The following is a 21,858-nucleotide window of genomic DNA, read 5'->3' on the forward strand; positions in this document are numbered from 1 at the left end:
GGCTGGCGGACGCCGGTGGCGTCACAATCCGCACCTCAGCCAATCCGCGGCCGAGTCTCCGGGTAGCAACAAGCGCTGCGGCCACGGGCCAATCCGCGCGGGGCGGGCGGCCCGCGGCCACTTCCGTCAATAGCCCCCAGGGCCGCGCCGAGACGAGACAGGTAGGGCGGGGCTGTCCCGGGTTCGACGCCGGGGGCTGCAGGGGTCTGGGGTGGTAGCAGCTGCAAAAGGTCTAGGAAGTGGAGCGGGGCGGGGCGTCCGCCAGCTGTGGCAGCAGCGGCGAGTCCAGGGGCCAACTGCAGTGGGTCCTGCAGGCGGCTGTGTCCCCTCCCCCCTCAGCCCCCGGTGCTCCGTGCCCTAGAGCACCTGCCAGCAGGGCGCCTGGCTGCCCCGTTCCTCCCCCGTGTCCTCTGTGGGGTTCCCCGCCGGCTGCCTCTGGTGCCCGGTTCCCTGGGAGGTGCTGAGCAGAGAGAAAACAGGAGGGCCAGGCAGGGCAAAGTGGAGATTCTTTGTTTGGAGAAGGATTGCTGGGCAGAGGAGGAGCTCTCTGAGGTGGGGGTGCTATGGATGGCTGGGGAAGACCCAGAGGCTTTTCCCCTTTAGAAACCTGTCTTCAGGGCCTCTTTCGGGAGGGAGACCAGGCAAGGCTTTTGGGGGGGTCCTGTGGTAGAGCTTCCCCTCCTGAGGTGGGGATCTGGGACAGGCAGGGCTTCCCCACTCAGTTGGAATGGCCTCAAAATGAGTGGGTGGAGACTGCAGGGGTGTAGGTTGTAACCTATACAACCGCTCTTGGTCTAAGCCAGCGGTCTCTAGCCATTTAAAGTAGGAAATTACCTTTAGTATTTAAAGGCAACCTGATGTCTACCATGCACCACTACTTCCGCCTCCTGCCCAGCAGGTAAGTCGGGGGTGGGGCAGATTGAGGGAGAACAAATTATTTGGGGGTACACCAGCAGGTAAATCTCACCTGGGTGGGGCCCTACTCAACCCCTGCTCCTGCCTCTGCAGCACTGTCCCTCACCACAGGGGCCTCAATCTAGCCCTCTTCCCTTCTCTCCCCCATGGGCTGACTTGCTGGGCTGGGGCACACACCTGCATGCACGTGGGCGCTCAGCTCTCTCCCCCCTTCCTCATATTGACTCCAAGAGGCTCCAGGATCTACCGGTGGATCAAGATCTGCTTCTTGGTGACCATTGGTCTAAGGACATAGGCAGACAAGGTTATTTGGGTAAATCTGATATCTTTTATTAGACCAACTCAAATAGTTGGAAAAATTCTTGCAAAAAAGAATTTGTCTATTTGTGTCGGCCTAATAAAAGGTAATCAGATTTACCCAGAAACCTTGCCTGGAGTTACAGGTGCTCCCTGTAACTGCCGGGGGCAGCACTGGTCCTAGTATAGGCAACCCTCCACTTGCTTCCCTCTTTCTCATTCCCAAGATCACTTCCTTTCAAATCTTCCATCTGTCAGAATTTTGGCCCCATGTCCAGAAAAGATGTGCAAGCAAAGATTCAACAACTTAAGTTTCATATCTACTGTCTGAAGATGGAAACTAAGTGCAATGTGTTTTTTTCCCCTCCCTCAAATATTTATCATTGTAATATGTTATAACCAAGGTCAGTATACATTTCTTATTGTGCAGTCATAAGAAAGATGCAGAGTGGGGTTAATACCTAGTCTGGGGGCCTAACTTGTCATCAGGGTGATGCCTTTTTAAGCATTGGGAATATCATGAGTATCTTGCTCCGTAAAGGAGGTGTGTAATTGTACAAATGTAGGACAGGCTGTCAGTGTCATGAACTATTGAGTTCAGAAGCAACCAAACTCTTCCAGAAGGCGGCTTTGTTATCAGCTCTTGTCCGGTTACTGTGTATTAAATCTAGCCCCTAATTTGGCTAGTACTAAGCCCTTCAGTAGAGTCTTTTTGCTTTTGGTATGTGGGTTAGAAGTTCCAGCCTGCAGTACTCCTTCATGAAAATAGGCCATTGCATAATGACAGTTTGTAATAAAATACTCTACCTTTGTTAGTCTTTAATGGCTGTTCCTTTTGAAGATGGGCCATGTTGCAGTCCTTTTAGCCCATGAGGTGCACTCCCTGTCAGAAACAAAAAGTGTTTTCAGTATTTTATAAGCTAAAAATACCTTTGTTTCTTTGAATAAAAATTAGATGAAAGTGTACTAATAACGTTAATAACACTGATGGTTAACACTAAGTGGTGATTGAAAATACATGAAAGAAAGGCCATAAGCAGTCCAGATTTTAGAGACAGGCTTCTAAATTTTAAATGAGGCCAAGACTGGCAATATCTTTAAACACAGCTCCTGCTTCTAGTAGTAGTTCTGAAACATCATACAGCTCTTAAGTTTTGTGAGGGTGAAGGAAAGCATGTATTAAATTTGAATTTTGCTCTTGATGACCTCCAATTGAAATTTGTCCATGTTCAGGTCATCTTTTAGGCCTACATAAATCCAATGCTAATTGAACGTGTGTACTAGGGCATGTCTTCAAGCTGGCGCACTTTTTGTAGAAGTTTGGGGAACATTTGTGCTGATTAGTATCTAGAAGTGTAATAAGTTCAAGACCTTAAAAACCAAACTTGGTTATTCAAGCCAGGTGATGTGTAACAATAACTAATCAAATCTTACACAAGACCATGTATTAATAAGTGCCTTTTATATTGAATGTAATTGCTATGTAAGTAGAGCTTTCCAGGCGATGAGATGTAGTTAACATTTAAAACATTCAAGAACCCCATACTTCCAGTCAACTGTAAGCCATGAATTTTAAAACACTTTAAGACTCCAGCTCTGTGAACATGCACATGCAGGATTCAGTTAAAACGCAGAGTAATTCCTTGTCTTTGTTTTATTTATTTATTAGAATTATATGTACCCTTCCCAAAAAGTATCAGGGTGGCTTGCAATAAAAGACCAAATTACTTGTATTTTATTTCTTTTCTGTTTTTTTTTAAGTTATATAACAAAACAGACTACCCAAACAGTGCCCTAACTTGACATTACTTGCTAAGTAAACACGTAGCCAAATAGAAAGGGTCTTGCAGCACTTCCAGAAGCCAAGCCTAGGTTGTATGAGACCAGCAATGAGGAGAGGAGTACCAATGCAGAGGGGCTACTACAGAACAACCTCCCATGTGGTTTTTACCAAGTGAACCTTGTGCACAGTTGGTACATGCAGGAGGTTGTGTTTGGTGACTTTAAGAACTGTGATCAACATAGGCAAGAAGGTGACCCCTTAGTGATGTAGGGCCCAAACTGTTAGGGCATTATAGGTCAATATCGGTCCTCTGAATTGTTCCTGGAAAACAGTTGGTGAGCTATGGCAGGCCCTGACAACCCATTCCCATAAGGCATGTTGCTGCACTCTGCAAAAAAAAGTCTCAGCCTTCTTTCGAAATAGAATTGGTGAAAGGCACTCTGGACCACTTGCTGCAACCTGAGAATCCAGGTGCAGCAAATGATCCAGGAGCACCACAAGTCTGCAAATGTGAGTGATAAGAGGAGACTGAACCCCATCAATGACATCCTTATTTTCCCTTCCTCCAAAGTCTTGAGATCTGCCCACCACCAGTTGCTTCTTCCTTGTCTGCATTCAGCTTCAATTGATTCACCAGCGTTCAGTCCCCAGCTGAAGCCAGGACCTGGGTTGGATGAAGGAAGGGGGGGGGGGAGAGATTCTCAGCCCACTGATGGCATCTTATTCCAAGTGTCCAAACTTGCCCAGCAGCCTCATATATGCATTGAAGAAAAGGGGCAACAAGATGGAACCATGGGGGATCAACCCGAAGAAGGGTGCTTTGTTCCCTAAAGTTTGTCCAGCATCTCTGAACTAGACAGTTGACTCAATAATAGATTTCACAAAAATCCCTTGTCTTTTGCATGTTTTCTGGACCATCATGTCAGCAACTCCAATCCTGCTTGCAACAGATAGATGCTTGAGGACTGATTTACCATCCTGGAAATTTTGTATTGTTCCCTCTGAAATAACAAACAAAATACCTATCTGTTTCAGAGAAAGCAGAAGTACTGATACAACAGAATCTAGATACAGTCAAAGGCTACAATTGCTACTATTAAGGAAGATCTTATGTCAGGCAACTCAGTAGTTTCTAAAATTAGCCAAAGATTCCCAGTGTAGTACAGGTCACCTACCCAGGACACAGCTGTTCTAAAATTTTACCCATTGTGCAACTTTAAAATACCAAGGAATGGTCTTCCACCATTTTCATTCAATCAAGCAGAATATCCCAGCACCTAATGAATTACTTTTAGAAAGGTTGCTGATGCCATCACTAGTGAAATTAAATGTAATACTAGTGACTTAAACCTATTGTAGGCCTTTCAGCAGCTTTTAAACATTGCCTTATTGTAGCAATCTTCATTTGTCTTTGATTCTTGATTAATGACACAGCGTGGTTTGCAGTTACACCAACAGCTTTAAAACAGAATAGGGATGCATCCCAGTATGCAATTTGAAGCGCAGTTGGTGTTTTGCCTGGGAAAGGCACTTAATCTCATTGTTCAACTATCAGGTCCTTTTTTCTTGTTCCCCATGTATAGCTTTGCTGTTTTGCTAGTGGATTAGGCAAGGAACCATGTTTCTTAGGAACATCGTCTAAGTTCTTGCATCTAAGCCATGTCAAATCTTGTAGAGTCACTCTACAAAAGAATACATCTAGTATAAAGTCTCTTCTGTCCATCCCCACAGGCTACTGCCATAGTTGCGTCACAGTTGATACAAATTCCATTCCTTAACCAGGGGTATAAGTTGTAGCCTGTTGGTCTGAAGACACAGGCATAGGGCCTTGTCTGTTTATTCCATTACCAATACAGTATTTCCCTTCCCATCACTATCAAGAGTATCTTTTTTGTTGGTTTTTTTTGTTTTTTAAGCCTATTGCTTGGGTCATATTGTGTTATGCTTTCAAAAAGCCACTTTGTATGTTCCCTCCCATGCTGCTGTCCCCACATTTTACAAGTTTCCTTCAGTTCTGCAAATGATTATCTCATCTTTAAGCCACCCTTGGAACCATATCCTTTGTCATGCTACCAGAAATTATCAGCTGCTGGTATGCTACGACATTTGCATCACTTTCACAGTTCTTAATACTGTTTCTCATTTTCCTTGTATTCTGCCTAGGTGCCTATATTCATTTGCTCTTTCCTTTAGATTGTAAGCTCTTGTTTTTGGTTTTGGTTGTTTTTTGGTTTTTTAACATGTATTCTGTAAGTCGGGTACCTTCATTCTGTGTTAATGCAACAAGCACAATATGTTCAGGTTTATGACTAGGTCATCTAGGTACTACAAAAATAGCAGTACAAAGTGACCTGAGGAAGCATCATGTGTGTTAATACCACTGACTTCATTTAAAAAAATCTAAAGAGTGTTGCAGTGTTGCATCCAAGTAGATATTAGGTGATTAAGTGATATGGGAAACTTTAGAAGTTCTTTTTTCCCCCCAAGCTATTTATAAAAAAAAAAAAAAAAAAGGAAAGTCAGCACAAACCTTTAATATGTGGGTGTTAAAAATATTATATAAGCTTATTGAGAAAGGGCTCCATCTTGTTCATTAGAATCAAAATCTTTTTATTTATTTATTTTCAATTAATTATTTTAGAAAAAATGAGGGGAGAGGGTTATTGATAGCCAAGACATGTATGCTTTCCACTTCATCATCTCCCCTGAGGAGAAACACCAAAATAGAAATTCTTTTCAAATTGAAACTTTTTTTTTAATTGAAACTTCAGATTTTTCTGCCAAGCCCCTTTACTAAAAAATCAATATAATTACGTTTAGCAGTCTAGGGAAAGGAGAAGAAATGCATCAATCTTTTTTTTTCTTAAAAATAGTTTTCTTAAAAAAAATTAAAAACTCTTTAAAATGTTACAATTTAAATAGTGACAAATTGGAGACAAAACCTCCACAATATTTTTTCCCCTCTTTTATTCACCAGATCCATAACACAATCTTACAGAGTACAGGATTTAAAAATTTTCAACTAATCAATAATAATGAAAATGATTAATATTTCCACTTTCAACTACAGTTTGGAGCTTTCTGCATTGTTTCCATAGCCAAAATGAGTGACATAGTTTGCTAAAATGTGTACTGAATTTGAGTGGATAATAAAAAGTACAGGTTTATATGATCTTTACAAAGACATGCAATGCTTATAAATTGAACTGAAAGATGTTTAAGGAAGTTCCTGACATTACTGGCTGCTGATGTCGCTCTTGGAGTCTGTGGAAACTTGGCTTGATCTATTTAACAATTCAAAAACAAGAAGGATACAGACAAAACTAAAAACACTTTCTGAAAAAGCATTTTAAATATGAGTGACATCAACTATAAGAGACTGAAATATGGTGGGTGGGTAGACCTTAAGAGATGAGGGATGCATTGCAGTTAGAGTCAGATTCCTACCCCAAATCTAGTTGTCTACGAGGCATTAACAACATAACATTAACAACAGAAGTAGTAGTAATGGTCAAAAATTCCATACATAAGTTAATGGGAGATTGTATTAAAAGATACCCATAGACTGCACAGTTGCCAGATATGAATACCAAAGACAGACATTGAAAAATAAGTTCTATATGACTTGAAATCTTATTCCTTGGAGATGTGTGGCGGGGCGTGGCCTAGGGGTGCCGTGAACTCCCCTAGTGCCCCCTACCGTGTCAAGTTGGTGTCAACACACCCTCACCATCTCTCTCCTGCCACGTCTTTGATGTTATTAGTGTTTAAGGGAGGCTGCCTTTTTGTCGTCTTTGACACGGTGCCCTGATGTATCCCTGTGCCACGCCCCAAGCCTCACAGATGTACCAGACGTTGTCTAGTCAGTTCTCCCCTCGGAGCCCTCACAGGTGCCCCTTGGCTCATCTCGCAATTGCCCGCACCCTCATGGGTGCCCCCTGGCTTTTCACAATTGCCTGCACCCTCATGGGTTCCCTGGGCTTGTCTCACAATGGCCCAGGCCGTCACGGATGCTCCCCATGGACGCTTCCTGATCTCTCCTTTCTCACAGTTACCCGCGCTCCTAGTAGATGTTTCCTGCCCTCTCCTTTCTCACAGTTGCCCGTGCCCTCACCAGTGCACTCCAGGGCCTTCCCTCGCAACCGTGCCCGCTCTGGGGCCTTCCCTCAATTGAGGCTCAGGTGACCGTAGCCACGTCTGGCCCCCAAATCCCCTCCTTGGGTCTAAAAGTTCCCGTGGGGTTCAGGCAGCCTCCACCTTACCTAGCCCCCAATCCTCTGCACCCCTTCTCAGGGCTGGGGTCAGTGCACCCCTGAATGTTGTGCCGTCTCTGGCACCGGAGTCCCCACACTACTGTGGAGCCCCTATGAGACCTCCTCCGACCCCTAATAGCCTCACCCGGTCCTCCGGTCTTACAAAACTACAAACGGAAAACTCAAGCCCTTGGGCTACAACGTAAACTCTAAGCCAACTGGCTAACCATCATTCAGCTCCCTACTGGGGCTTCCTCCACCCAGTATCCTTGAACAGAAGCTGCTCAGGCCATCAGGCTTCCCTACTCTGCTTACTCTAGCAGAGCTCCTTCTTCCTTGGCTGCACATGGGGAACTGCCTCCCTGGCCTCAGCCCGGGTTACATTTATATAGGTCAGACCCTGCCCCCTTCCGGTCAGCTGACCAACTGCGGTTGCCCCGGCAACTGGCACCTGTACCTCTTTATAGGAGCAGGGCACTGAAGTGCCCTGTGACGACATGAAAACTGCATCCAAAGTAACGGGCTTATAAATAAATTACTAAGTAGTAAGAGTGTATCAGTTGAATAACTTAGATATATTGTTTACAAGACTTATGGAGTTGTTTTCTGTTTTTGAGGGGTACAAAATTGCCAAGATTTATTTAGCTTAGTTCTAATATTTTTCCTTTTCAGTTCTTTCTTTGGTTCCTATATATTATATCCCCACAAACTATATTTCCAGTTTAACAATTTCTGAGTTTCTGCAAGGTTCTCCCATTTCCAGGTCATTTGCGCTCTCATACCTAATAATCTTTTGTGTGTAAAATATGTAAGGAGGAATTGTATTCACAGGCAGAGTGTCAGTCCTCACAGTACTGTACCTTAAAAATGACAGAAAGTTGGAGAGTTGTAATTGGATTTGTGTCCTCTTAATGCTTTAATAAACAAGCTGAGTTTTAAATTGTGGTGAGTTGCTGAATGCAAAAATGTATGTGCTGTAGCTTTTGCCTGAAACATGAACTTGATATTACTTATCTTTCCTGTTTTAGGGAAACAGGTCTTGGAAAAATGAAATGCTTTGGGAGCATTTCATACTACAATAAGAGATTGGTATTTTTCCCCCACAATTCTGTAATTGATTGAGAAATAATAAGTTTACAGCTAACAAAAATAGAGCAGGAAGAAACCAATCTAGATGAAACCTAAAAAATCTCAATGGAAAAAAAATTCCCCAGAATGTCATGTCATCTTTAAAAATCACAAGAGAGAACAGGGAACAGTTTGTTTGTTAGCACTACTAATTGCTTACACCAGAAAACTGTGCCTCCTGAAAATAACTTCCCTGCTCAAAAATGGAAGAGGGACTGAAATAAAGATTTGTCAGGTTCTGAAACATTTTCGGGAATAATCATGTGTCACATCTGTGATGAATAAACTGCTCATTGCTTATAGGACAGTCATGCCATTTTTGGGCCAGGACTGGAGATCCCCAGGATGGAGATGGATTAAAACGGAAGATGGCTGGAAACGATGTGAATCTTTTGATCCAGCACTTGAAGATGAGAAGGCCCAACTTAGTGATATCAGTCACACTGTGTAAGTTTCAAGAGAGAATGACCAGTATTATTCCACCAATGAAGTCAGGGGAGAGGTGTATAGGAGGGGTTGTGCTCAAAGATATAATTATGATTTCTAGTCACCGTGTCTTTTTTCTGTGCTATATACATTTTTGCCTGTATGCAGTAGAAATACCTAACTGTAATCAGTTGCCTTGGACAAAGAGTGCTAATCAGTATTTTGAAAATAATGTTTTAATGTACACAGGACACTTAAAGGTCACACGTAATATGACAAATGTAGTCAGTGTTGATAATTAAGGTTTAGTAGTGCTTTTCCACTAATTTAAAAAAAAATCAAATTATCCCTTATAATGTAGCTATAACAAAATGAGGGAGTTAGTAAAATATTTTCCTAAAAAATAACTTCTAACAAACTCCAGTTTCTGGGATGCCCATTTGCCCAATGATTGCATAAATATGTTTATAAACTATTTGGGTTTACTTATTTCATATTTTAGAAATAAATGTTGAGTGAGTGCCTGAGTGTGATTCAAGCATGTCAGGGCGGGACTGAAAGGACTTGTCAATCACACTTAAGAAAACTGAGCCATGTCTAGCAAGTGTAACAAGTGAAAGTTGGTTTTATCTTTGTCCTGACTTACAGTACTCGTGTGCATTAAGTCAGGAGCAGTGAACTTGTCTTGACAGTCATGGCCCATCCTAAGTAAGAGCCCTACAGGTCAAAATGCATTCACAGTGTTGTGAGAAGCTTGTAGGACAGTCATCTGCATATGCCTGGTTTTAGCTAATATCATTTGCACTTCTTGTTAGTATCAAATTCACCCTTGGGTACCATTGATAACTCCCTCCCTGCCCGTTTCAGCATGCGGGTTGCCGCATAATGCCTTTGATGTTTATGCTAAGTCCATTGATGTATGTGGCAAGTCTTAAGTGCCAAAAATATACATCTTCCTTTGTAATTCTTAAAGTAAATCTGATTAATATATTAGTTAGCTTGATACTGGAATGGAATAATATTTTTGGCAGATTTTAGTAAACTTCTGTGACCTAAATATTTTTGCAGTTCTTGTCTCGATTTATTCCTATTTGGTTCCATCCCCTGAAAGTATTGTTTGTGATATGAGTTTGAGTTTTAATATATCTTTTGTTTGACCAGCTTTAATGGGAGATAAGATGTTGGACTAGCTTTTGGATTCATAGTTGACCTTCCTTGAGTCCAGGAGAGAAATGGATAGAGCCTAAACTGAATACCAACAAGAACAACTATGTTCATTTAGCTCCATAATATAAACAAATATGGTCACTTTAAAACAGGAATAGGAAGTAAACCTGCAGAACAAAGAAAAATTTCAAAATAAGACCTCATGCTCTGCAAGTCTTCTAATATATTTCTTGTACCATCTGAAACACAATAGTAGTGCCAAAAAGTAATTGTGGAGGTTAATGCTCTGTGCTAGGAATATCAGCTGAACTCACTTAATAGCATGTCATGGAGGCATCTAATAGTCAAGTTGTTAATTCCCTGAGATGTGAGTAATTTTCAAAAGAGCCTTGTGGTAGCTCTGAAGAGAATTAATAAGCAAATGGGTTGTCTTGGTGTATTCATACCTCCATTCTGGAAATTTGCAAATCACAGTCGTAAACTAAGAGGCAAGAGTGAAGTGTATGCATCGTGGATGTACATTATGAGTTAAATTTGTATTGAGACTCAACTCAGTTGATGTTGCAGACTGTGCTCTCTTTCTATTCTTTGTGCTGATCTGCTACTGACATCTTGCTTTTCTCACATGGTCTTGCTACTATAGGTGTTTAACAAAAAAAAGAAAAGGGGTTAAAAAAAAAGGGGGGGGGCGGGGCAGGGGAGGAGAATAGCTTTGCTTGTCCAGAACAGTGTTCCATTAAACCTCCCTCTTCATTCTTGCCTTGAAATACTTTCTGAAAGAAATTATCTTGACTGCATCTTGAAAAATACTGTTAAAAGGAAGAAAAAGTAGATGCTGTGTACAAAATGTTACATAAATCTTGTAAGAACTTTCTGTTACTTGACTTAATGCATATTTTGTGACAAGTATGATATGAATTGCAACTTTCTGTTTTTGTAAGCATGCATTAAAATTCTCAGGAACTTTGTTCTGCTTATCTTAATTGTATGTTCATATCTCTTTGTTTCCAGTATTGATAAACATGACTTCAAACAAAATTTTAAAGCTTTGTGTTCTTAAGTTGAGAACACTTCCAAATGATGATAATAATATAATAAATATATGAATATGTCGAGTTTTATGAAACATTATATTATGCATAATATAATATAATATTAATATAAAAATAAATAAGATAAAGATGACAAGCACCAGCGTTAGTAGGACCCAGGGGAAGCAGCTGCAGCAGCAAGGCCTGTCCACCCCAATCAGAAGCCTTTGCCTGCCAGGCTTCTGGCCTGTGACCCTGGGGCTGTGCCCTACCTCCCTGTGACCAAGAGGGAAAATCAGATAAGAACACAGAGGCGAAGGGGGAAGAGGGAGGCAGGGGATGACTGCAGGTGATCACTCCAGTCCTCAGGGCTGGCTTCTGCTGAGCCCTGCGGTCCAGCGATGAAGCTGAGAGCCACGTGGTGCTGGAGCACAGTGATGGTGAGGAGGAAGGTGGAGCCCCCCCCGGCTGCCTGCTGGCTGGCTAGCCAACCAACTGCTCCAGCACCACCTGGTTCCCGGCTGCAGTGCTAGACTGCAGGACTCATCGTGGGGCCTCCTGTTTCTTAGCCAGCTCTGTGCGGTGTGAGCTGGGTTGGCTCCTACTGCATCCTGCGGACTTAGCCATACAACTGGGGCGTGGCAAGTGGGGGACAGGGAAATAGCAGAAGGGCAGCAGTGGCAGACATGGGGGGTGGGGAAGGAGTGGTGGTGAGCAGGCACACAGGGCCCACCCCAGTGTCCCAGAGCCAAGAGTGGCAGGAGAGAGAGAGAGACTGCCATACAAGCACACCTCACATCTCCTCCTACACCCCAGCCACCCTCCCCCTCCACACATACTACAGCCCTCCCGAGCAACCCACCCCTGTCCACACTCGCAGTCCGCCACAAACCCCTTACCTATCCATACTCCCCCACACCTCCCACAATATACAAGAGTAAGACTTCATTTTGAGCTATTATATAATCACCTCTATGTACTCTATGAAAACACAAGTGAATTAAGACAAATATTATTTGACATCAAATGAATTCATAGATTTCATAGATGTTAGGGCTGGAAGGGACCTTGAAGATCAGCATGTCCAGTCCCTTGCCCCAGGGGCAGGAAGTCAGCTAGGGTCAAAGGACCCCAGCAAGATGAGTATCAAAGCGTTTCTTGAATAAGTCCAGAGTAGGTTCCTGCACCACATCTGGAGGGAGTCTGTTCCAGGTCTTGGGGCCTCGCATAGTAAAGAATTTTTTTCTTATGTCCAGCCTAAAACGGTCTTATGTCTAGACTACAATGGATTGCATATTGTAGTAGATCAGGGGTGGGCAAAATGCAACCGGTGGGCTGGATGTGCGCCCGTGAGACCCTAAAAATTAAAAAATATATATATTTATCTGCCCCTGGCTGCCTGTCATGAGGCCCTTGATGGCTTGTCAAAACTCAATAAGCGGCCCTCCACCCAATACAATTGCCTGCCGCTGTAGTAAACGTTGATTTTTAGAATATAATTTGGTATTTTAATGGTTCTGAGATGGCAAACCCTTGCTGAAAGATGTACTTCCAGGGGCAAGGGAAGGGACTTTTGGTGGTCAGAGGTTAGGGGGTGGAACTTCTGATCCCAAGACGGTGACTAGAGAGTGGGGCACCTGTCAAGGGGCGGGGCTACCCTTGCAGCCCTCAACAACTTGCCAAAACTCAGTAAGCAGCCCTCCAGCTGAAATAATTGTTCCCCCTGCTCTAGATTAAGTCTTGAAGTTGAAGTTAGTCTTTGACTTGACTGCCTACAAAATGCTCTATGAAATTAGATAGTGTATTCTCCAAAACCAGATTTTTAAAAAAAATCTAAACTCATGATATTTCTTCAGTATTTGCATGCAGTAGAGAATGTCTTATTTCAGGAGAACATCCCCCGCCTCTTCCCCTTCCCCCAGCAGCTGGCAACCAGGTGTTCTCCCATTGTCGTGTTTATCTGTCTTCTCTGGACACCTCCTGGGTGTTGAGCATCTCATAGCACCAAAGATGTTTGAGACAGATGATGCTAATCAAGATCCATCTTGTCTCATTCTGCATATAGCTAGCCCTAGCGTAACATAACCCTTCATTCTCTGTGCACACACTAAAGGTAAACCAAGTCACATAGTATTAAAGCAACATTAACAGTTAACATAGGAATATTAAAATAAAACCCAGAGTCTGGTGCTCTCTTATATAGAAGCTATTCGTTGTGTTAAATTGCAGCAAGGAGGAATTTGAGCACTGAGACATCAATTCCACCTCTTTAAAGGGTATGTTTAGGAAAGGAGGGAAACTGGAATTGCTTAGTCTTGGGACAGTTAAAGTTCGTTAACCATTCACTTTTTCAGTTCAATTTGATCTTGTTTTGTTGCATAAAAATAAAATCTAATTACTTCAGTATCTGAAAACTGCTATTCTTTTTACTGTACAGATAAAGCCTGGATGGGAATACTGGTTACTTTTGGTCATCAGAATTCTCTTTATAAAAAGTTCACCTTGTAAGTTAAAAAAAGATGTTTTTTCTTGCATATTATTTAACAGTTGGCCCTGAGCAAAACTAACCGTTTAACTGTAAAATGAACAGAAGTCTGCAGAAACAATTTGAGGATTATTACTAGTCATCTACATTTTACTAGTTTGATTTTTCTTTCTTTTTTTTAAAGAAAGCTGAGATGGATAAAATGGTTGCAGAACTGAGGCCCCTTACTCTTTGTGCTTATTCGTATAAATAAATGCTGGGTGGTGCAATGGGTGCAGATTTTTTCCCACTTTCTCTAAGATACAAAAGTATTTGGAAATCTGATCTGGAGTATAATCTTTACAGTTCAAGAGAGAGACACCAGATGTGTTTGGCTGAATGCTAGTTGTAGTTTGTATCTGTAAATTAATCTTGTAGACTCATCTGGTATTGGATGTAAACATCTTTGGGGAGGAAGTTTTAAGGAAACTACTGTCCTGTGGGAACCAGTGGAAAGTAGAGGTTGTATCTGAATATCTTCCAGGTAGTGACTGTGGATAAAGGTCTCCTATTTGCCATTTCAGGTAAAACGGGCTGGTGTGCTGCAGTGGATATAGTGCTTACCACATTGGTCTGTTTCCAGTGTGAATGTGTGGCAAGAACAGTGAAAGCTTCACCATTTGGCACTTTTCTCTGTTAGACTAAAACGGCATTGGTAGTATTCCCTGCAGTCCAATTGTGTTGCTTTCTTTTAGTGAGACGTGGCATCCACAAAACAGAAAGAAATCTGAGGACTTGATCCTGCTCTCAGCTAATGCTGTTAGAGGACAAAATGTATTTGCTGTAACATTGAGAAGCAGTGAAGCTGGTGAAATATTGCCAGTTTTGTTGTTTAGCTAGGTACTTAGATCTCCTGCTGCTTTCCGGCGGTAGCCAACAAGAGCTTAACAGGCTTTGATTCTGTTTCACAGACTGGTTGCAGTTTGTTCTTGTGTAAAGCTTCTTTTAAAGGAGAAAACATGCATCTTAAAGTAAAGTTCACCTTTGTATTCTCCAAAGCTGCAAAAGGGGAAAATACTGAACAACTGAAATTAGGTTCTGATATTTTGAAGAAGGGCAAGGGTTGGTTGGTATCAGTGGTTCTATTTATGGAAAAAGAAGGGACAGAATCTGCCTCTACACATGGGTTTGCCCTGGCACCTGCTGATGCCTGCCTTGTCACTGTTATTAGAGAAGCTATAGGGAAGCTACAGTGGCCCATGGTCATCATTTTCTGTGCATGCTTCAGACTAACCTTTTGTGCACCTACAGACATTCAGGGCCTCACTGTAACTCATGGTGCTTTACAAAAAGCACCATGTGTTAGAGCCTCCCTACCACCCCCAACCAAACAGATGGTCTTGGAGGGGGCGGGTAGTCTGCCTGCACTGGCCCTGGCCAGTGGTGGGTGGGCAGGTGGTGCTGCTGAACTGCCCCTCGCCCCCGGCCATTCAAACACAACCAGCAGCTCTGTGCTGCTGTTCCCCCTCCTTCCCCTGCTATGGGAGTGGGCTGGGCTGGTGCTGCCATCCTAACCAAGGGAATCACTGCCAGGAGCCACTGCTGTAAAGTCTTTCAGGTGGTTTTATTCCTACCCTCCCACAGAGAACTGAATTAGGAGAGCATTGTTAAAACACCTCAACTTTCTGCAAAGAATGATCAGACTGTACCAACAAAATAATCTTTTTCTCAGAATCTGTTGAATTTCTTTTTTTTTTTTTTTTACTATTCCACTTGTGAGCAGTACTTGAGATTATTGATTAATCAGTAGATACATATAGTTGATTATATCTGAATGTAATAGAAATACTGTATAGTCATCTAGTGGTGTGGCCTAACATTTAGAACAAAGCGGGCTTTTCCTGTGCTGTATAGCTTCTTAAGGCTTGTCAGTTTAGGAATATCAGTTAATTATATCTTGTTTCTCAGATCAACAGTAGCCGGGAGTTCCTTAGAATGTTTCTCAGTTTCTAGAAGTAGAATTGTGAATTATTATTTGGCAGTCTTTCGATTTCTTCATTATACACTGTGAGAAGTAGCATTGTACACTGAAAATCTGCAAAGAAAGTCCCATTTCCCTAGTTGTTATTGGGACCCTTTATGTTCCATGTTGGTAAGAAATGGACCCCTAGTGCCCATTTGGTAGAGTGATGACATTATAGTTGTGGGCAGGTATGGGAAGGAGATGTCAGGGTGTTTGTGTGTGGTTGATATGACAATGGATGTGCAGGAACAAAGGAAACCCCTTTAGCCTGGATAATGCTTTTGGGAAGAAGACAAGATTTGAGATTTCCAGGATTGGATTAACTGATTTAAACACAGCACTTGCTATCCATGCTTGGAAAAGCCCCTATCTATTGATTTGAGAGAGCCTTCTCCTGTTAAGCCTGTGTTTACTATTGCATTCCTGTTTTGCTCACCCAATACATACATGTACACATACACACTCCTATCATGTATCTGCATTATATTTAAGGATCCTCAGTGTCTAGTATCACATTTAAGGTTAATAACTGAACTAAAATTAATAATATGTAGGTGAAGCTGAGGCAAGCAGAAGTCAGCAATGGCTGCGACTAAATTGGATTAGCTTATTTATGTCTAAGGAGTTTAAAAGTTTAAACTAAAAGGGATTCATCCAATATTTTATATCATATTAATATTATGATATGGTAGTTATGTCACTTTCATGAATGTCCCCATGTAGACGTTCCCTTAACACAGTAGTGGACTGTTTTTGATTTTCAGGTCCTTTATATAAAGGACGTTCCCATTTTACAGCAGCTCTTCTGTTTTACACCTTAGCTAGCTGCCATAATATGAAAGAAATCAAGTATTATTTCAAAGTGCTTCACTAACACATCCATTTCCTACTGCAGCCCAACTGTGGCATTTAAAAAATGTTTCTTCATATTTCTTCATGTTCCACATCTTGAGGATAATTATACTTCTAACTCTCCTTAAGCAACGAAAATAAGGGAGTCCTCAAGTATACTTATGCTGTCCTCACTATACTCATGGTTGTCTAAAACAGATAGGGCTGTGATCTTCATTTGCTAATTTCTGCTGTAACCAATAGCTCTTTGAGAAAATTAATCAGCAAAAATGACGTTGCAGTGGTACACTGCTGGCTTACGGACAGAAAACTGGATTTTTTTTTTGAGCTTCCTGGTTTTTGTCACAAAAGTGTGTGTTGTCTTTTAAGCAACCAGAATTTTCATTTGGATGTTTTGCAGAAGTCCCAAAAATGATCCATCAATGTAATAATGGTCCAGTATGTAATAATGATTTCTAGAGTTAGCTGATGATATGGTGCTGTGTCCTCATTAATTCTTCCTAAGTTGAATTAAAATAAGTCTTTTTCTTGTATAAATTTCCTAGGCAAGTAATGCTTTTCTTGGACCGCAGGCTAACTACACGAGCATGAATATAAGAAATGGTGATCAAAAGCTTCACAATTAAGGAAGTGGTACTCCTACTCCCTGGAAGGGAAAAGTTTGGAAATTCCTGTTACAGGATGTAGGGAATTCTTTTCTAAAAAGGGTGGATGTCCATCATCTCGCAGTACAGCAGTGTATTTACAACAAGATGCAAATGTTTAACTATTAGATGGATCTTGAGCTATGCTTGTGTGTGTTTTAATTTCAGCATCTTAACAGTTGATGATGAAGACATATACACTACTGAAGATTGTGAATTTGCAGCCAAGAAAAGGAAAAAAGACCACTTTAGGAATAACGCAAACTCACAATGTAAGACTAGATTGCTTTTTACTTTTATGGCATATCTTCCAAACCAACTAAAGTACCTAAATATCGCTGTAAAACCCACTTATATGGACGTAACTTACTAACATTTATACTTGTACAAAAATTCATTTTAGATACATGAAAGGTACAACTTTTCTAAACTTTTATTAATCGTGTGGCATCAGATATTGATGGAGCCAAAGAAGATGCATTTAGGATTTTATGATTATTCATGCAATGGCACTTCTAATAATCTCAAGGCAACCCACATGCCAAATTTTTAAAGTACAATTAATGGAGGTTATAGGACCTTTTTGTTTGTTTGTTTTTAAAGGTTGGGTGGGGGGGACCACTAGCAAAATAGTTCAGGCTTGATTGTGATGTAGTGCAGGCATCCCTATTTACTTGACTCTGTTTTCAAACAGCACAGCTTTACATGGCAGCTTGTCAAAACTGAAGACGCAGGGCTCCTATACACATGCATGGAGCTTGCTCTGGTGTGCTGGAAATCCGGCATGTCAGAGCAGACTTGATTAATCCAGCAGCCTCAATTAATCTACCAGCCTTTTGCATCATGTGTATCAGTATTGCCATGTGTCTCTGCACTGAAAAAATGGCAGAGGCACTTTGAAATGAAACCTGTTCAATAAGCTTTAGTTCAAAGTGCCTGCCCACCATTTTCTCAGTATGGGGACATGTGGTGATGCTGATACACGTGACCACAGGCGCTTTTAATTTGTGCAGCTCACTAATTAAAGCGCCCGGCACCACATCCCACAGCACATGTAAAAATGCCTTAAATGTCTGTCTGCGTGCCCTGACCTATTAGAGCAGGGGTTGTCAGCTGGGGTACACGTATCCCCAGGGGTACTTAGAAAGAGTGTAGGGGGTATGCGCAGGTGGGTGGGGATGGAGTGTGTCCCAGGGCACAGCAGCGGCGTCTCCCCTGGCACGTTCACCTCTTACCCAAGGAAGCGGGAGGAGGAGGGACACGCTAAGTACCACTGGCCCCACGCAGCACACCACAGCACCTCCCTACCTCCCACCCCAGCTTGCTGTTATGATTGGCTGCTACCCCCTTACAGCAGAACTGGGAGGGTCTAAATGGCAGTGGGAGGGGATGTTTTGATCTGCCCGCCCCCCCGCCCTGTCCCTTCCCCTTGCCCCTTTCCCCATGGACTTACCTGCTAGAGTGCGGGAGGGGAGGAAGCAAGCACTCGCCCCTCTCTCAAATATTTTTTTTCCTCTCTGCCTATGCAGTGCCTGCCCCAGCCCCACTCCCTCCCTCACTGCAGGGGCCTCAATCTGTCCCCCTTTTAAAAACAAGAAAAAAATATAAAAGGCTGAATATGTTGGCTAGTCAAGGATAAAATGGATCTGGAGAGCACAGAGTAGACCTACAGGTGTAGGATACTATTGCTTAGAACCCTTTAGGAACAGAGGAAGAACACTGAACACTAGGGACATATAGAAAGCTCCCGGTTGAAGGGACAGCACAGCAGAAAACAAGGGGCATTTGTACACATGCATGCACCACAGCAGCTGGCACTTTGAAAAGCATCCAGCTCAGTGGCAGTTACAGTTGTATAAGCAGCAAAATGCACATCAGTACTGAGAAAATGGCGGTGGTGGCTTTTGAACTAAAACACATCGGAGGCACTTTAGTTCAAAAGTGCACTGCCACCATTTTCTACCCGCTGACGCTCATTTTGCTGCTTATATAACTTCATGTGGCACAGTGCAGTTCACATCAGCTACCGTGCAGAGCAGACTTAATTAATTGAGTTTGCTCCAAAGCAGCGGATCTCTGGCGTGTCATGGGACAAAAAGGTATGTGTATAAATGCACATGAAGACCTAGAGTCTTCCTATACCTGGAGAGCATATGAACTGAATGAGGTGGGAGCCCTGTAGGGAAGGTGGCAATGATGCATGCATACAGGGATGCAATTTGGATTGTACCAGGAGCCCTAAAATTGGCATTCCCTTGCTTCTAAGTATTTGATTTCTCAAGCTAAAAATGTTGGTTTTTTTCTTATTGAATCTACTAGATAATGCACATAAGCATTTGTAAAGAAAAGTTTACCCCCAGCCTCCTCCCCCTGTTTCAAACCTTTGTTAGCTGGCTTCAATCAAAACTTCTTTGATGCAAATAAGAATTTAACAAGTTAAATTTTATCAGGAGTGATCATTTGCTTAACTTTGTCTTTAATAAATATAGTCAATATGATGAAAGTTAAAACAGGTATTTGAATTTGATTTTGTTTTAGGTTTTTATCGTGAAAAATGGATTTATGTTCATAAAGAGAGCACCAGAGAAGTAAGTGTCCTATGCCATGCATCTAGTCCTGCAGGTCTTATATATACTTGAACACTACACATAATAAGTAGTACATTGAGGGCTTTGTTTTCACTGCCTGCTAATTGCGTCTTAGTCCTGGCTTTCCATCTCTAACAAGATGCATACCACAGAGCAAGGAAGTCCATGATCTGAGCCTATGGGCAGGCTATAATATGGCTTTTAATGCATGTTATACAGATTTAACGCAGTAAACATGCTGTCATGAGTAGCTGTTGCTGCATAAGGCCACTGGACAGCCATGCTTCTCTGTTACCTTTCTATATACTTGTTCTACATGTGCCCTGACCTCTTACTGGAGGTCTGTTTTTGTATCCATTTGTTCAATGCCCATAGTCCTGCTTTGATTGCAGTTTGTGCAGCTTTATCTGGCTCTAGTATTTGAAGCAGCAGAACAGTTGTCCGAAGAACATGTGTATTTGTATGCAACCACATGGCTGTAGATATAGGCTAGAATCTTGTACAGCTGAAGCAAGAAAACTCTGATTATAAGGCTACAAAGAGGAACAATGAATTCGGTGTAAGCATATATAAGTAGCTTCTGGCTGATTGTGTGATTCTTGTATCCTTGTAATCTTGTATTCTTGTAATCTTCAAATCTCGTCAATAAAGGTACAAGATAAATGGACTAAAACTGAGCTACTGGAATACCAAAAGTAGAACATTTTCTGATTTGTGCATGACATCTTGTCCCTTTGGGGGTCTCTGCTTGCATTTCTTCCTATTTCAGCAAGGTTTTATGTGTGAAGCTGAGAGAAGTATGGGACATTTCTATGAAGATTCAGCCCTTCCCTCCCATTGAACACAGCCATTGAGGTTGGCGGGGGGGAAGGTGGGTTGACTAGCCAGGGAAACCATCTCGATTCTGACAGAAACTCATCCTCTGACCTAGGTAAAGCACTGTGCAGTAATTTCCTGCACTGAAGAAGCAGTGAAAGATTTGGCACCTTAGATTAGTATGACAGGAGCTACCACTTTTATTATAAAGAGCTCATTATGAAATACCTTAGCAGATTCTTTACCCCAATCCTAGCTTCAACTTCTTTTGCTCTTGGAGACTGTTTCATTACACTTGTCCACACTGATCCTATTCCCTTACTCTCCTTATCGTGCCACTCAATATGATGGACAAGTGAAGAGAAAACACATGCTCACACTTTGAGGATGAATACAATAGGTTTTTAAAATAAAAGGTATTTAATGTAAACAAAGTTAAGATTTGTGGTTATATTCTGACCAAACTGAATGTCTGTGTCTAAAGGTGCTTGACCATACTTGACAACTTGCATTTTAAGATTTGTATAGGGTCTGCTGCTTCAGAAATTGGTTTACTGCTCATCCAATCTTCATTTGTTTCTGGAAAGCAATAAAATAATTTTCATTTGTTATGAAATCAAAGACTGCCTATACATGTACTGCTCCACATTCTCACAGAACGCTCCAATGTGGCCTCACCTTCACATGTATACGCCCCTGCACATTTAAAAATGGCTGCAGGGACACTTTAAACTTCATCAAATGAGGTTTAGATAAAGCAACCTGTGGCCATTTTTAATGCACAGGAGCTTAATACATGTGACAATGAAGCATTTTAGTTAGAGCAGCTCTCTGGGAGCCATTTTTTAAATTAAAAAATCCTTACCCACCCCCAAATATATATATGTATAGGCAGCCTAAGTGTTCTCTAAGACTGCTTGGTAAAACACGGTGATTTTGTCATCACTGTAATGTGCCTCATCTGATAATTTGTTAGGTCGGTCTCTGTGACAAGACACTGAGAGAGGGTTTTTTTAATTATTATTTATTTATTTTTATTTAGCATGAAACAACTGTTCTTTTGCTAATCTCTTTATGTCCTGGTATCAGAAGCAGCACAACCTTTTGTAGCCTGAAAAAGAGGCAATATAATGACAGCTACTATTGTATTTTCTAGCCTCCTTCCCCATCAAAAAGTGATATGGCTAGCTAGAATTATTCTGTACTTCTTCTGAATTCTCAGTGAGAAGTTCTCAGCAGGAAAAAGTTCCGTAATTTCAGCAGTTTGTATGTTATGTTGTCTCCCGTCCCCCCTCCCCCAGGTAGGAAAAAATGCTATGGTGACTTAAGGCATGATCTAGGAACTACAGCTGTTTATACATGTTGGGGGGGAAGGGGAGGAAGTTTAATTAATTAAAATGGCTTTTGGAGTTGCTCTAAAGTGCATCAGCTTTCCCGCACTGAAAAATGGTGGTGAGGCTGCTTTAAATCT

The 21,858-nt window shown here is 41.9% G+C and overlaps 1 protein-coding gene across 6 annotated transcripts in view; it reads left to right on the forward strand.

Annotated features, from left to right (window-relative positions):
* The first annotated feature begins 26 nt into the window (after window positions 1-26).
* The window catches only part of FBXO25 (F-box protein 25), a 76,052-nt gene continuing 54,220 nt past the window's right edge, over window positions 27-21,858 (forward strand). For 2 of the 6 annotated variants that reach the window (XR_016440290.1, XM_090033034.1), the window contains exons 1-4: window positions 212-898; window positions 8,680-8,823; window positions 17,152-17,255; window positions 19,522-19,571. Coding sequence is in view for 5 of the 6 variants with exons in the window: in XM_090033034.1 (XP_089889160.1) it covers window positions 858-898; window positions 8,680-8,823; window positions 17,152-17,255; window positions 19,522-19,571 (339 nt within the window). In the remaining variant the exon portion in view is untranslated. Of the gene's footprint in view, window positions 162-205; window positions 899-8,679; window positions 8,824-17,151; window positions 17,256-19,521; window positions 19,572-21,858 lie in introns of those variants that run through there. The other 4 variants (XM_090033053.1, XM_090033069.1, XM_090033044.1 and 1 more) reach the window with 4 other exon arrangements.

This window comes from Crocodylus siamensis, chromosome 1, assembly GCF_052110815.1.
Source record: "Crocodylus siamensis isolate JL-2025a chromosome 1, ASM5211081v1, whole genome shotgun sequence".
In the NCBI taxonomy this organism is placed as follows: domain Eukaryota; kingdom Metazoa; phylum Chordata; order Crocodylia; family Crocodylidae; genus Crocodylus; species Crocodylus siamensis.